We start from the raw sequence: 16817 nt of genomic DNA, 5'->3' as shown, positions 1-16817 counted from the left end.
ATGTCTTGTCTTTTGTTTGCATTGTATTTTGTCCTTCACTGTTTGCACCAGGTTGCACAACTAAATAAATCCTTAGCTCTGCCTTTGTTTTATGTAGCACATCTATCTAATATTAATCTTGAATTTTGAATTCTATTAATCTTTATATTATTCTGTATAATAACCTTTTGTTCTATGTTTATATTCTGTAAATAAACATAGACAATGTCATTGGAAAAAGCCCTATACAAATAAACTTGAATTGTCCTGGAGAAACGTTGTCTCATTTCACTGTGAATTGCAACACCTATATATGGTTGAAACAACAACAAAAGCTTCCTGATTTCTTGACTTGTTTGTTCTTGGAGTCATCATTATGCTTAAAAATGGATTTTTTCGTCATCTTCACCTGTCTAAAAGACCCCTGCAGATTTTGGTGCCAAAATAAAGATCAGCAGAGAAGCAGCCCTACAGCATAATACTGCCACCACCATGCTTCACCAAGCTGTCTTGTTTTTGGTACCAAACATATCTTTTTATACGTATGCCACACGATTTGTTATTGATTTCTTAAATATTCAATTATTGTTATTATTATTATTATTATTATTATTATTATTATTATTATTATTATTATTATAATAATAATTATTATTATTATTGCAATTTAATTTTAAGAGGCTTTTATTTTGAAACAAAAAACAGTACTTCCGTGTTTTGGTCACGTGTTGTGTTTGTGTTGGGAAGGTGCTGTAGCTAGCTAACAGAATGTTAATGATGGAAACCTCGACATTATCATTTAGTTTGAAGTGTAATATGGTATAAAATGTTCAACGTTACTGTTATTTAGCTGGAAAGCTGTATGTCAGTAATGTTTTATTGCTTTACCTGAAAACACACACACACACACACACACACACACACACACACACACACACACACACGCACGCACAGTAAACAGAGAGGACATGCGTTCCCTGAGTTTTGTTCAGCGTGTGTGTTTGGACTTCACAGGTTCTCTGTTTCCTCATGCTATCTGCCTCGGAGACGCCGATAATGACTCTGTAAGTTCATCCACCAGCTCTTTTCAGGGGAAAGTGGCTAGAGCATGCGCAGAAGGTGACGTCACCAGGTGGCATCACCTATATAGGGCATGGACTAATTTTATTGATGGATCCAGGTTATGGAAATATCCAGAAATTTTCTGAAGACATCTGTTAGAATAGAATCATTTGTCAGAACGGAGAGTGATCGATTATGAAGTTATTTTTGGTTACAGCATCACAAACTAAACTTTTACACATACAGTATACTTGACTTTCTATCAAGAACACTTTTTTTTACTGTGAAAATATCCAAGAGAAATGTTTATTAAAAAAAAGGCTATATATGTAAATATATTATAATATAAAATACTATAAGGGGCAAAACAGATTGTACGGGTACAGAATTGTGCATCGGATGGTATCTAGTGGTAGCAGATGGATTATGGCATTGAATGCAGTGTGTATGTAAAGTCCAGTGTGTCTTGTGTCTAGTGCAGTGTGAGTGTGTAGTCCAGTGGATAGTCCGAAGTTAGGTGCAGTGTGTGGCATACCATATTGTAAAAGTATGCTGTAGGGTGTATTAGTTGTGATTGTTGGTTAGTCTGATAGCCTGAGGGAAAAAGCTATCCCTCAGTCGACTGGATCGGATGCTGCGGAGACGTCTTCCTGAGGGGAGCATATAGAGCAGTCTGTGGGACGGGTGGCTGGAGTCGCTGATGATCCTCCGGGCCTTTCTTATACACCGCCTGGTGTAGATGTCCTGGAGGGAAGCTCACCTCCAACAGAGCTCCCTTTTCAGAGCTTTACGGTTGCCAGTGGTGCCGTTCCCAAACCATGCAACCCGTCAGGATGCTCTCTATAGTGCAGGTGTAGAATGTTCTGAGGATGCTGGGGCTCATTCCAAACTTCCTCAGCCGTCTCAGGAAGTGTGCCTTCTTCAGTACTGCGTCAGTGTGTGTGGCCCAGGTGAGATCCTTGCTGATGTTGACACCGAGAAACTTAAAGCTGCTCACTCGTTCCACAGGTGTCTTGTTGATGGTGATGGGTTTGTATTAACTCCTCTGTCTCCTGAAATCCACCACCAGCTCCTTGATCTTGTCAATGTTGAGTGAGAGGTGGTTCTCCTGACACCATGTAGTCAGGGTGCTCACCTCTTCTCTGTAGGCCGTCTCATCGTTGTCAGTGATCAGGCCTATCACCGTTGTGTCATCAGCGAATTTGACGATGACGTTGGAGCTATGGGTGGCTGCACAGTCGTGTGTGTACAGGGAGTACAGGAGTGGGCTGAGGACACAGCCCTGAGGAGCACCAGTGTTGAGGATCAGCGGGGATGAAGTATTGCTGCCCATTCTTACCACCTGACTCCTGCCTGTCAGGAAGTCCAGAATCCAGCTGCACAGAGATCTGTTTAGTCCTAGAGTCTGGAGCTTCGCAACAAGTGTGGCAGGCACTAAAGTGTTAAATGCTGGTCATTGAGAACAACAGTGATTGGTGATTAGTTATTGGGAATAATAGTGAGTGGTTATTAGTTATTGGGAATAATTGCGGTTAGTTTTTGAGGACAATAATTATCTGTGATTAGTTATTGGTAATGATAGTGATTGGTCATTGGGAACGTTAGTGATTGGTTGATGGTAACAATAGTGATTGATCATTGGGAACAATACTGATTGGTCGATGGTAACAATAATGATTGGTGATTAGTTATCAATAATAATGGTGATTGGGAATAATAGTGGTGGTGATTAGTTATTGGGAATAATTGTGATTAGTTATTGGGAACAATAATGATCTGTGATTGGTCATTGGGAACAGTAGTGATTGGCCATTGGGAGCAATAGGATTGATCATAGGGAACAATAGTTACTGGTGGATGGTAACAATAATGCTTGGTGATTAGTTATCAAGAATAATGGTGATTGGCAATAATAGTGATTGCTGATTGGTAATAGGGAACAATAATTATCTGTGATTAGTTATTGGGAACGATAGTGATTGGTCATTGGGAACAGCAGTGATTGGCCATTGGGAGCAATTAAATTGATCATAGGGAACAATAATGATCGGTTGATGGTAACAATAATGATAGGTGATTAGTTATCGAGAATAATGGTGATTGGGAATAATAGTGATTGGTGATTGGTAACAATAGTGATTGTGATTAGTAATTGGGACCGATAGTGATTGGTCAATGGGAGCAATAATGTCACTAAAGAAGTCTAAGCAGTCACCAAATCTAGCAACAAATTACTGTCACACTCAGTTCATGGTGGCTGACTAATAAATGGCTGCCTGCTGCCTACTCAAGTGCACTTCTGACCTCTGTCTTACCTGGCAGAAGATCCATTACCATGTACAAATTTGCTTCTTGAATCTCTGACACTGACTATATAGCCCACTGCTTTGAGGAGGAAAATATATACCTCTCATCACAGTCAGCTGGATAGATTGTTGCTAACAAAAGACAAACATGGAGGCGTCTGTGTTTTTTTTTTTTTTTTTGTCAGTTTTTAGATCAATATTATTTTGAAGTTACTTGAAGTAATAACTTTAACAAATGGTGTAGTTAACGTTCTCCAATGGTGCAGTGGTACGTTCTCCAGCTGTTACACCTAATGTGGATGCATGTTAGACCGGTACATCCAGAGTTTAGTGCTCCCAGTGTTCCCTAGATTGGAACGACATGAATTGGTTGAACAAGACGAATAAATGTTGTGTATATTATATAATCTGTGTAAATCACATATTTTACTCTTTAGTTAAATGAACTTGTGGTCGGCGACACCAGTGGGAAGTTATACATCTATAAGAATGATGACTCCAAGCCCTGGATCACTAGAACATGTGTAGGAATGGTAAGTCAGATTATTAGTCTTTTCAATCTCACTAGTAGTGATGAATATAATACAAAATATTATTGGTTCACAACTGTGTTTTGTTGCTAGCTCACCTGTGTGGGAGTAGGAGACCTCTGTAACAAAGGCAAGGTAATGCAGCATGTAAAAGTCACTTTTTTACTTTGACAACTAAGATAAATCTATTTTGGTCAATGTTCTAGATACCTGGATTTGACCACTGTGGTTTTTTTTTTTTACCAGAACCTCGTGGTGGCTGTAGGTGCAGAAGGCTGGTTCCACCTGTTTGATATCACCTCCGCTGCAGCCAAAGCCGAATCCTCCAGCCAGCCCGAGTGTTTGTTCGGGGACGACCAGAAGCCGTGTTTTACACAGCACATCCCAGCTAACACGAAAGTCATGCTCATCAGCGACATCGGTGAGTCGAACACTTAGCAACTCTTTTCAGTTTTTTAAATATTTATCAGAAATTAATCAGACATTACACTTAAACCCACATTTTATATCCATTTAATTCAACAAAACAGACTTGATGTTAAAACTAGAATGAACAGATTTGAACAGGATGTTTTGAGCATACAGAAGGGAACTGATTTATAATCACACTCTTTGGTGTTACCCAGATGAGGTCCCCTTTTGTTTCTGGTTCCTCTCAGGGTTTCTTCCTCGTATCGCCTCCTCACTACCGTCACCTTAGGGATAAAGTCACTTATAACGTATACAAATAAAACTGCATTGAAACGACTGTAAATATTACAAGTTCTTTATGTTTAATTAAGTTTCACACTGTCTGCATTTCCAGCTTCTACGTTTTCACACATTTATATGTACACTGTCAAATAAAAGGTGACCTCACCTGCCGCCACCCGCTTTCCTGTAATAAGGCAAACAAAAAGAATTCTTCTATAAATAATCATTTGGATCTTTTGTCTATAAGCATCTGTTTTATGCCAGAGTTTGCCTTGAACAAAAATACAAATAAATAAATAAATAAATATACTTTTGCCCAGTTCTAGATCATTACAGATTGTAACCCAGATCCAAAGAAATTCACGTCACTACAACATGAACTGAAAACGTTTTATTTAAAATCTTAGAAGCAGAATATATTCACTCCGGGCCTCAGAACACCTACTGATTGAACCCACTGAACACACAACCTCCTTGAACATCAGAACATTAGACTGGTTCCTCAACAGCAAGTTTCCTGCCTCATGCTCAGGACGATGGTGACAAGTGGCCAGCTTAAATGGTGCAGTCGTCTTCTCAAAACACCAGTATATTTAAGACAGCTGAAGAATTTCACCGTCCAGCATGATAATGACCCAAAACACCAATCCAGGTCTTTTATATATTTAACATTTTTGCATCCAGAGCTCTGATCTAAACTTTCTCATAAAGCTGTGATATTGGCTTAAAGAGAGCTGTGTACATGTGATTCACTCATAATTTAATAAATCTGGATAAAATCGACAAACTGATATGTACCCAAGAACACTAAGTGCTATAAAATGTTCTTTATCTATAAGGTAATATCCCAGGACCCTGAAATGTCATGTATTTTCTTTGTAAAGTAAGATGTATAGATCGTGCGTGTGTGTCTGCGTGTGTGTTAGACGGTGACGGACGCAGCGAGCTGGTCGTGGGCTACACCGACCGCGTAGTGCGAGCTTTCCGCTGGGAGGAGCCGTCTGATGCCACAGACCTGACTTCTGGTCAGCTAATTCTGCTGAAGAAGTGGCTTTTGGAGGGACAGGTACATGTTCACACTACTACAGTTCAGTTACTGTATGTTTAATGACCTGGCAGTGTCTCTATGTTTAATGACCTCAAACATTGTCTCTGTGTTACTGGATCAGTAGGTTGGGGTTCAGGCACCAGCACCTCTAAGCTGTCACTGTTGGGCCCTTGAGCTAGACCCTTAACTTTTGTCTGCACCAAGGACATTGCATCATGCCTAACCCTGAGCTCTTACCCCAACTGAGCCAAGTAAAGGCTTCTTCTGATGAGCATTTGGTGCTTTTCTCAGATTTCAGCTTTTAATCATAAAGTAAACTGGAACCAAGTATAAAGCTGTTAAAAGAGTTGACTGTGTTTTTTACCAAAACCAAGCGCACGATGGTTGTAGAAAAAACAACCTAAACACGAGGGATGCAATAATAGGTGTTTTAATAAAAGGTGTAATACAACATATTGATTTGTAGTTTTATTCCTTCACTCACACACTGGTGTTCATGTCCTGGTCCGAAAGTAGGATGTATATGGGGAAGTCGTGGCCTAATGGTTAGAGAGTCTGACTCCTAATCCTAAGGTTGTGGGTTTGAGTCTCGGGCCGGCCACGACTGAGGTGCCCTTGAGCAAGGCACCAAAACCCCCAACTGTTCCCCGGGCGCCGCAGCATAAATGGCTGCCGACTGCTCCGGGTGTGTGTTCACGGTTTGTGTGTTTTCACTGCTGTGTGTGTGTGCACTTAGGATGGGTTAAACGCAGAGAACATATTCTAAGTGTGGGTCACCGTACTTAGCCATATGTCACGTCACTTTCACTTTTCACTTATATAATAAACACTTTCACCTAAAATATACAAAATGTCATCGGATAAAAGCTAGCCTAATAGTGACACCTTCAACCCTTATTTTCCCCTCCAGGTGGACAGTTTATCAGTAAACCCGGCTCCAGACGGCAGGCCTGAGCTCATGGTCTCTCAGCCAGGCTGTGGTTACGCCATCCTGCTCTGTTCCTGGACACAAGATGGCAGTGCAACGACAGGAGAGAGCCGTGTGGCAGAATCTGCAGGGTAAGTGCTTCTTAATCTCTCTGTGGATGAGAGTTATTCTAATATATTAATAAAAGTCGTAAAATTCATATCTAACACTTTTGTAAATCCTCGAAGATCCTCAGCAATTGAAAATGTTATGTACAACACAATGTTCTTAGTCTCACCTGAGAGTCCAGGAACCTTCACTTTTATTATATCACAGAATCTGAGACGCATTCATTTCAATGCGGAATCGTCGGGCTTAGCTGTATCAGGGTAAAATGTCGTCCTTGTTATAACCGAGTTTTGAATCAGAGCCGGTTAATGTGTCATGCGCTACATACACACACATCTTGGGAAGTGAGAATTAAAAGCTAAACGACTGAATGATGATCAGATGATGTTACACTGTTTGTACTTTGGCTTTTCCACGGTTTCCACGGTTTCTGTTATTCAGCACTGAGGCCAAGTTTATTTATTACCTCAGTCCCAAGTGCAGACAAGAGGAAAATGGGCATTCATATGAATGGAAGTCGTTGAGAGCTGCTATGTTTTGGTTATGTGGGCTGGTACATGACATGATGTTCAAAAGAAACAAAAAGATCAGATGTACCTGTTTTTTTTACTCCCACTACAGAGAAGGGCCCTCTAGAGACGTGGTTCTTCATCTGACCACCGGCCGCATTCATAACAAGAACGTGTCGACCCATTTGATAGGCAGCATCAGTAGGGGTACTGCATGAACACACTCTCTCTCACTCGAGTCTACGCAATAAGGAACGGGAAATAGAGATAATAGAAGAAAGAGATAAAAGAGAGGAAAGGAGAGAGATGACAAAAAAAAATATAAAGAAAGAGAAAGAAAGAAAAAAAGGAGAGAGATGAGGAGAAGAGAGAGAGATAGAGAAAGAAAGAGAAAGAGAAAAAAGAGTGAAAGAGAGAGAAAAGAGAGAGAGACAGAGAGAGAGAGAAAGAGAAAAAAGAGTGAGAGAGAGAGAAAAGAGAGAGAGAAAGAGAGACAGAGAGAAGAAAGAGAGAGAGATAGAGAAAGAAAGAGAAAGAGAAAAAAGAGAGAGAGAGAGAAAAGAGAGAGAGAGAGAGAGAGAGAGAGAGAGAGAAGAGACGGAGATAGAGAGGGAGAGAGAGAGAGAGATGAGAGAGAGAGAGAGAAGAGAAAGGAAAAGAGAAAGAAAGAGAGGAGAGAGAGAGAGAGAGAAAGAGAAAGATAGCAGAGAGAAGAGGAGAAGAGATGAGAAAGAGACAGAGATCAGAGAACAGCACCCGACCCCCATTCTCTCCCCTCCCTCCCCCCTCTCTCTCTCACCTTTCTCTTCCTGCCCCCCTCCCCCCTCCCTCTCCCTCCCTCTCTCCTTCTCTCTGATACATTTATACATTTCTAAGCCAACTTGCCCCAAAAAATGTTATGACCGAGCTGTCAATCACGTTTATTTAGTATTAACTAATCAGCCAATCACGTTATAGCAGCAGAATACATTCAGTTCTCCACGACCATGTCAGGAGCTTCAGTTCCTTTAATATCAAACATCAGAATGTAGAATAAAATGTGATCTCAGTGACTTTGACCGAAACTTGCTGGTTTGTACAGCAGTCTAAACAGGGTTCCTGCTCTTGGTTGACAGGAGAGGGATTTGTATGTAGTCTATTCTTCTTTAGTTTATCTGCCTCGAGGGTACAGGGTACAGTGTGCGCAGCTAATTCTCTCTGGACGTTTTTTGTCTGTAAACTCTAAAGACTGCTCTAGAGGCAGGGGGAGAGATATTGTAGAGGATAAGAGTCACTTATGAGTCTGGTAACCTGATGAGAACATTCACCGAAGCTCTGTACCTGTATCTGCATGATTTCCTGCAGTTCAGCCGCTGCTGCGTGATTGGCCGATTTGATATCTACATGAATGTGCAGGTTTTCCTAATAAAGTGCTTTATGTAATATTAATATTATCTCTAACAGTATAACAAATAAAAACCACACCTTTAACACATGCAGTTCATGATTGCATTTAGTAAACTGTATTCAGAGGTAAACTTTGCCCTGTTCTGTTTTTTTTTCTGTAGGATCGAAGGATGATGACTCAAAAGGAGGCTTATTTGCTCTCTGTACTTTAGATGGTAAGCAGCATGAGCTATGGAGACGTTCCAGCCGATTATATTAGGGTGGGCTGGTACAAATAATTGGTGGCCAATCAGTTGTAGTGCCCCAACACCTAATTCAGTTCTCCCATAAGCAATCCACAGAGCCCTAATAGCATTTTTTTATACAGTCGATGGTTTTCTTTGTTGCTTCTGCAGGATGCATGCTTCAGTAATGGGGCACTTGGTGAGGACTGGGGAGGAGCAGTGCTTGTGGAGGGTAAACTGGAATTAGCTGTATGCTCTGATGTGCTAGCAGCAGAGACACAGACAGCACTAGTTTGCTTTATAGGCTTAAACGTAATAAAATTTAATGTCGGTCAAATTATGAACATTTCTTAGCTGCTGCACAGCAATCACACACTGAGAAAAGTAGGAAAACTTTAAAGAGTTAGAGACTAAGTGTGAGGAGAGTGGTGAAAAACTAGTGTGGGCTGTGGGGGGGGCAGGTCTTTGTGTGGGCTGCTGCAGACAGATCATTGTACATTGGCCGTAGGCTGCCCATCTAATCAGAATTTATTAATGAATGAATGCTGGTATTTTCTGTTATTTTTCCCTTTGGCTCTTCCCGTTAGGGGTCACCAAAGTGAATCATGTGTTTCCACCTAACTCTATCCTCAGCATACTCTACTTTTACACCAATTACATTCATGTCCTCATTTAACACATCCATATTTCTCCTCTTTGTCCTTCCTCTTGTTCTCTTACCTGCCAGCTCCATCTCCAACATCCTTCTACCAATATAACCATCTCCCTCCTCTGTACATGTCCAAATCTAGTCTCTCTGACCTCTCTGTCCCCAAAACAGCCAACCTGAGCTGTCCCTCTGATGTGCTCAGAGAGAACCTCAACATCCTCAAGAGAACCTCAACATCCTCATCTCTGCTACCTCCATCTCTGCCTCATGTCTTTTCCTCACTGCTAACAGTCCCTTTTTTCCCTTTGGCTAAAATAAATAAATCCAACTTTGACTGGTTAGGCAAGATCTAAATTTGGGTGGGCATATACATATATATTCCACACTGTTTCATTTTCACCTGAATCGCCTTGAATATATGATGGCACACAAAAACACACTGTGTTCTACCTAAAGGTGTTATGAGCAGATGATTCCTTGACCATTTGGTGCTGACTCAAATTTGACTGATCCAAAGCTTTGTTTTAACCTGAAAAATATAAAACTAGGCATGTTCGAATTTAGGATTGAGGATGACTGATTTCATTGTGAAACTCCTGATCTTGAATGTCATTATATCAGTCAGGCACGTTTCAGAGTCTTTCCCCCCCCCAGTTTTATAGTGTTTGTTTTATCTGCACAGGGACCCTGAAGCTCATGGACAGCTCTGAGCAGCTCCTGTGGTCAGTGCAGGTGGATCACCAGCTCTTCGCACTGCAGAAACTGGATGTTACAGTAAGTAGATAAAAGTCATAGCAGGTTTTTAAAGAGTTTTTTTTTAACTGACTGAGCTGCACAGTGTATACGGTTGTGTATTCAGGGTGACGGCAGAGAGGAGGTGGTGGCGTGTGCCTGGGACGGCCAGACTTACATCATCGACCATAATCGCATGGTCGTCCGATTCCAGTTTGATGAGAACGTGAATGCTTTCTGTGCCGGTAAGATTGTTAGATTTACAGGTGTTGGAATAGAGCATGATACAGTAGCAAGCTGTAAATGCAATCACATGACTCACCACTAGTTGTCAGTATCGGAGCTTTAGAAGACTCCATGCCATCTTTCCTCCCTTTCTGCCATTCTAAACTCTCCTTTCTGTCATCCTGAGCACTTTGTTAGTCAAGGATGAGTGCATCTTGCAGTGAGGTTATATAATTATTATTTTGTTTTATATAACTAAACGTAACACACTGTAGTGGAAACAGTTATACACACAATAAAGCAAGATTCATTTATACACAAACACACTAGATTTATATCGAATGCGATCACAGACGCTGTGTACATGCTTATTTATAAGTGTTAAATAAGGTGCATGTGTAATGATGATATCTACATACACATGATATCTAAATACATGTACACTATCGTGCATCAGTACAGTCACGGCTCCTTTGTGGTTCTGTAATGTTGCAGGGCTGTACGCGTGCAAGCAGGGCAAGAACATCCCTTGTCTGGTGTATGTGAGCTTCTGTCAAAAGATCTACGTGTACTGGAGAGTCGAACTGGAGTGCATGGAACCCACCAGCCTCAGGAGAGTGTTGGAGCAGAGACCAGAATATACAGATCTGCTGAGCAAGCTGGGAGTGGGTGAGGAACTGTGTGTGTGTGTGTGTGTGTGCGTGCGTGTGTGCGTGTCTGTGTGTGCGTGTCTGTGTGTGCGTGTCTGTGTGCGCGTGCGTGTTTTGAACAAATGGTAAACGGTCAAACCGCATGTCACATGTTCATTTCAGTAAATAGTTATTTTCCTGAGGAACCATAACCCAAGTTGTTTACTAGGTGTGTGATGCTTTATAAGTAAAATAGGTCAGGGACATGATCAATAACTATTCCTCTTGTTCTTGAAATCTTATTTCTCTTGTTTATGGCATTTCTATAAATAGAGGTTCAGAATTTCATTAATAATAAGGATTACATTTTGGAGACTGCTGTGTCACTTCATGTTTTTTCTCAGGTTGATTTGAGATAAATAAAGAGAGAGACAAAAAAAAGTCATTTAAAGTGCAATCAGGCTTCACCAGGGTGAAAATCAGCCAGTCATGTGACGTCTTGGTGTCACTATGTAGATCCTGGTGTCATGTATATATATATATATATAAATATAACACAGCGTCTTAAACAGCAATACAATGTTCCTCCGTGTTGAGTCTTTCAGAAAGATCTGCTGATTTCTGTTGGACTCTGTTTCCTCAATCTTCAAGGGTTCAGAGTATAAAAAGAAATAGATGAATGAAAACGATGAAGCTGATACAAAAAACAGATCCCATTTTCATTTACTGCCTCATCTTTTTTTCAGCCATTCGTTATAAATCAAAGCCCAATTTTTTTTTTTTTTTTAGATCTTTCAGGTTTCCAAATGTTTAGTTTACGACCAACAAAACTTAAGAAGCCATTTCTCACATAAAAGTCTTTAGCTGTCTGAGAAGTCCTTGAATAGAGCTGAAATTTGTCTTTGCTTCCTTTTACACATTTATTCAAGTGTAATGAAATACTTGTGAATTGGAGTGAATTTAACTCACATTTTGAGGTGTTTACCAACATGTCTCAGCTTTCTGCTGATATTATTATGCTAGAAGCTCTGACTGGTTTGTAAAATCTGTTTGTTTTGTTTTCACATTTTGGAGATGTGATTAGATAACAGCAGTGGAATTTAAAGCTATTAAGACATTCGGTTTTACAGTTCAGTCCTTCTGCATTTCATACCACACACACACACACACACACACACACACACACACACACACACACACACACACACATATACTAACACATACACACACATATACTAACACATACACACACATATACTAACACATACACACACATACTAACACATACACACACACATACTAACACATACACACACACATACTAACACATACACACACATATACTAACACATACACACACATATACTAACACAATACCACACATATACTACCCATACACAACGCACATACTAACACTACACACGCACATACTAACACTACACACGCACATATACTCACACAATATACACACACATATACTAACACATACACACACACATACTAACACATACACACACATATACTAACACATACACACACATATACTAACACATACACACACATATACTAACACATACACACACATATACTAACACATACACACGCACATACTAACACATACACACGCACATATACTAACACATATACACACACATATACTAACACATACACACACATATACTAACACATACACACGCATATACTAACACATACACACGCATATACTAACACATACACACGCATATACTAACACATACACACGCATATACTAACACATACACACGCATATACTAACACATACACACACATACTAACACATACACACACATACTAACACATACACACACATACTAACACATACACACACATACTAACACATACACACATATACTAACACATACACACACATACTAACATACACACACATATACTAACACATACACACACATATACTAACACATACACACACATATACTAACACATACACACGCATATACTAACACATACACACACATATACTAACACATACACACACATATACTAACACATACACACACATATACTAACACATACACACACATATACTAACACATACACACACATATACTAACACATACACACACATATACTAACACATACACACACATATACTAACACATACACACGCATATACTAACACGTACACACGCATATACTAACACGTACACACGCATATACTAACACGTACACACGCATATACTAACACGTACACACGCATATACTAACACGTACACACGCATATACTAACACATACACACGCATATACTAACACATACACACACATACTAACACATACACACACATATACTAACACATACACACACATATACTAACACGTACACACACATATACTAACACGTACACACGCATATACTAACACATACACACATATACTAACACATACACACATATACTAACACATACACACATATACTAACACGTACACACACATATACTAACACGTACACACACATATACTAACACACACACATATACTAACACACACACATATACTAACACATACACACATATACTAACACATACACACATATATACTAACACGTACACACGCATATACTAACACGTACACACGCATATACTAACACGTACACACGCATATACTAACACACACACACATATACTAACACATACACACATATACTAACACATACACACACACATACTAACACATACACACACACATACTAACACATACACGCGCATATACTAACACACACACGCATATACTAACACATACACACGCAACACATACACACACATATACTAACACATACACACGTATACTAACACATACACACACATATACTAACACATACACACACATATACTAACACATACACACACATATACTAACACACACACACACATACTAACACATACACACACATATACTAACACATACACACACACATACTAACACATACACACACATATACTAACACATACACACACATATACTAACACATACACACACATATACTAACACACACACACACACATACTAACACATACACACACATACTAACACATACACACACACATACTAACACATACACACACATATACTAACACATACACACACATATACTAACACATACACACACATATACTAACACATACACACACATATACTAACATACACACACACATACTAACATACACACACATACACTGACATATTTACATATGTGAACACGTACAGTAACAGATACACACATATATTCTAACACATGCTAACACATACACACATATGCTAACCCATACACATACACTCACATACTACCACACACGCACACATATACTAACACATACACACATACGCTAACCCATACACACGTATATACACATATACACACACATACACTCACATACAGTACACACATATTCTAACACACACATACACTGACATACTTACATATATGAACACATACACTAACACACACATAGTAACACATGCACACACACTTGCACATAGACGTACTGTACAAACACATCTAAACACGCACACACACCGAGACTTGTATACATCTTCACCCTCATTACTTTGACATATTCTTTTAAAAAGTGTGAATTGTTTCATTTGCTAATAAAATATATCGACTTAGCATGTTTTGTCAGTAGATGAGGTTATAGCCCTGAGTTTATTGCTCTATTAAACCTCCAAGTGAAATAACAGAGAACTTGTTCATTTTTTAATGTGAATCTTTCAATTCCATTACTGTCCACAAGATGATTATAATTCAGAACCTGGATGGAAGATTTATCTGGTGAGACATATTAGACCTTTATCAGGTTCTGTGCACTGAATGTTTGGAATAAATTAAAATAAATACATAAATAACAAAAATAAATTATTTAAATAAAAATAAAAAAAAGACAAAAAAATGAAAAGCTCTAAGACCGAAATGATAGATAGCGTAAATATTCTTGTATATGTTTGAATAATGAGCCTAATATTTCATTAGTTGGGTTTTCAGTTAAAGGCGTCCATGTCCGCAAAACATAGATCACTGGCTTTAATTTATTCTTTTATACAGTATGTACGACAAATAGGGGAAACGTGAACATCTGTAAGAAGTTTTTTAAACTAACACCTTCATTTAGAAAGCATTTTCTCAACACAGTTTCTCCAAATGAGCATACGTTAAAAAAAAAAAACTCTGGTTAAAATAGTTCATGCACACACATGCTGTAGGTCTGTATTTGTGTAACACGAGTCTGTGTTCTGTTTCAGACGCAAGTGACGCAGAAGCCGTTCGGAAGCTAATCGGGGGCGTACTTTACGGAGATCCGGTATGACGAGAGAAAAAAAGATAACACCGAGTACTTTTCATAAATGTTTTATTGATCTTTGATTAAATGTCTTCAGAATCTTACTGTTCACTTTGTGTTCACTTGCTGTTCACTTTGTGTTAAGTGCTGTGTCTCATTTCATTCAGATCAAAAGATCAAGCAAGTTGTTTACTTCCAAAAAAAAAAACAAGTTTGAAAATGTGAATCATTGTGTTTCTTTCTTGGACACATCGTTTGGTCATTTTTTATTCCTGAGAACTTCTGCTGGAGAGAAAAAAAATACACAAACTTTTCCTAGTAAAGAGCATGTTGTAAATAATAAATACACAATGAAGACGTTTTATTCTGATTTGGTCCTGACTTCTTAACCACTTCCCGCATGCCTGGGAAACATCAGAGGGTAAATCGTCTACTCCTTATCTACACCCGGTCATTTAATCCGTCTCTGAGGCTAGCTCTATTACTAGGTTTTTTTTCCTGCCGCTTAAATTATTTAAGCTGAAAGTTTTTTCCATGACAGAAGAGGGCTGAAAGTCATTTGTCCATATACGTACAGCGCAGGGGAACGTGACATTCCTGCTCGGGTCGCTTCCTGTTTCACCAGGAATGGTCTGACAGGTCATATGCCACAGCTGGTTCTCAGAGACGACACATATATCACATACGGATGATGAATGATATGATGATTTGGTGCTTTACTTAAACAAGACAGTTAAAAATTTAGAAGCAAACGCTTTGACTCAGGCAGTTGCACACTAGTCTATTACACAACTACACAATAACCTAAAGCATCCTGACGACTTCTAGATCCTTCACCCACCTTAAGACTAGACCTGTCTTCACTTATCAGCATTTCCTATGTTCTCTGTGTGTTTCATTATCTTGAATGTACATGAAAGTCTTGAATGTACAACAAAAAAACAAAACTACACACATTTTGTTGAAGGAATTCAATCTCAAATTCTGAAAAAAAAAAAAAATTCATGTTACTGTACATTTTCTTTTGAATGGTCAATTATGGTGTCTACTTTATTCACATCGAACAATTGCTAAGATGCAAATATATTTCAGATTTAATTCAGAACTCTGATGAGTCGAAAGTTTACATGCACCGAGCGACTGTCTCTTTAAACCTTCTAAAAGATTTCAGAAAATGTATCCCAGTAATGACTTTCAGAAGCTTCTGCTTGAACCATTTTCATACACTTCTGACCGTATTTAGTTCCACTGCCTTCTTGCCTTGTTATCATGGAAAGATCTGGAGCAACTCTGCCGAGTGCTCCAAAAGTAATTTCCCACAATTTCACACAGGCTTGAATGTACAATTGAGACTCAATCCACACACATCTTGGGTGAAACCTATTCAGTCTTAGATTTTCACAACTCCACACATTTCTGTTGGTAAGTCAATTGATGGCATCGACTTTACTCAAACAATCGAATAGGGATTTATTTC

The 16817-nt window shown here is 39.1% G+C and overlaps 1 protein-coding gene across 1 annotated transcript; it reads left to right on the top strand.

The window, feature by feature from the left end:
• The first annotated feature begins 692 nt into the window (after window positions 1-692).
• On the top strand, window positions 693-15451 carry itfg2 (integrin alpha FG-GAP repeat containing 2). Its single transcript, XM_027164030.2, has 12 exons — window positions 693-1043; window positions 3785-3880; window positions 3971-4012; window positions 4124-4298; window positions 5497-5636; window positions 6529-6677; window positions 7276-7370; window positions 8711-8764; window positions 10105-10196; window positions 10282-10399; window positions 10875-11048; window positions 15303-15451. Exons 1-12 carry the CDS (start codon window positions 948-950, stop codon window positions 15365-15367), a joined length of 1296 nt encoding a protein of 431 aa, XP_027019831.2. The 5' UTR covers window positions 693-947; the 3' UTR covers window positions 15368-15451.
• Window positions 15452-16817: the final 1366 nt, after the last annotated feature.

This window comes from Tachysurus fulvidraco, chromosome 10 (genome assembly GCF_022655615.1).
Source record: "Tachysurus fulvidraco isolate hzauxx_2018 chromosome 10, HZAU_PFXX_2.0, whole genome shotgun sequence".
Lineage (NCBI taxonomy): Eukaryota > Metazoa > Chordata > Actinopteri > Siluriformes > Bagridae > Tachysurus > Tachysurus fulvidraco.
Note: the sequence above shows the minus strand (reverse complement) of the source record. Positions and strands in the feature narration are given on the sequence as shown.

Bases quoted from the DNA above. Each gene is read 5' to 3' on its own strand.
- itfg2 (XM_027164030.2), top strand. From the start codon at position 948: ATGCGTTCCCTGAGTTTTGTTCAGCGTGTGTGTTTGGACTTCACAGGT. The intron at 1,044-3,784 runs GTAAGTTCATCC...TTTACTCTTTAG, and splicing joins GAGACGCCGATAATGACTCT to TTAAATGAACTTGTGGTCGG. The intron at 4,013-4,123 runs GTAATGCAGCAT...TTTTTTTACCAG, and splicing joins ACCTCTGTAACAAAGGCAAG to AACCTCGTGGTGGCTGTAGG.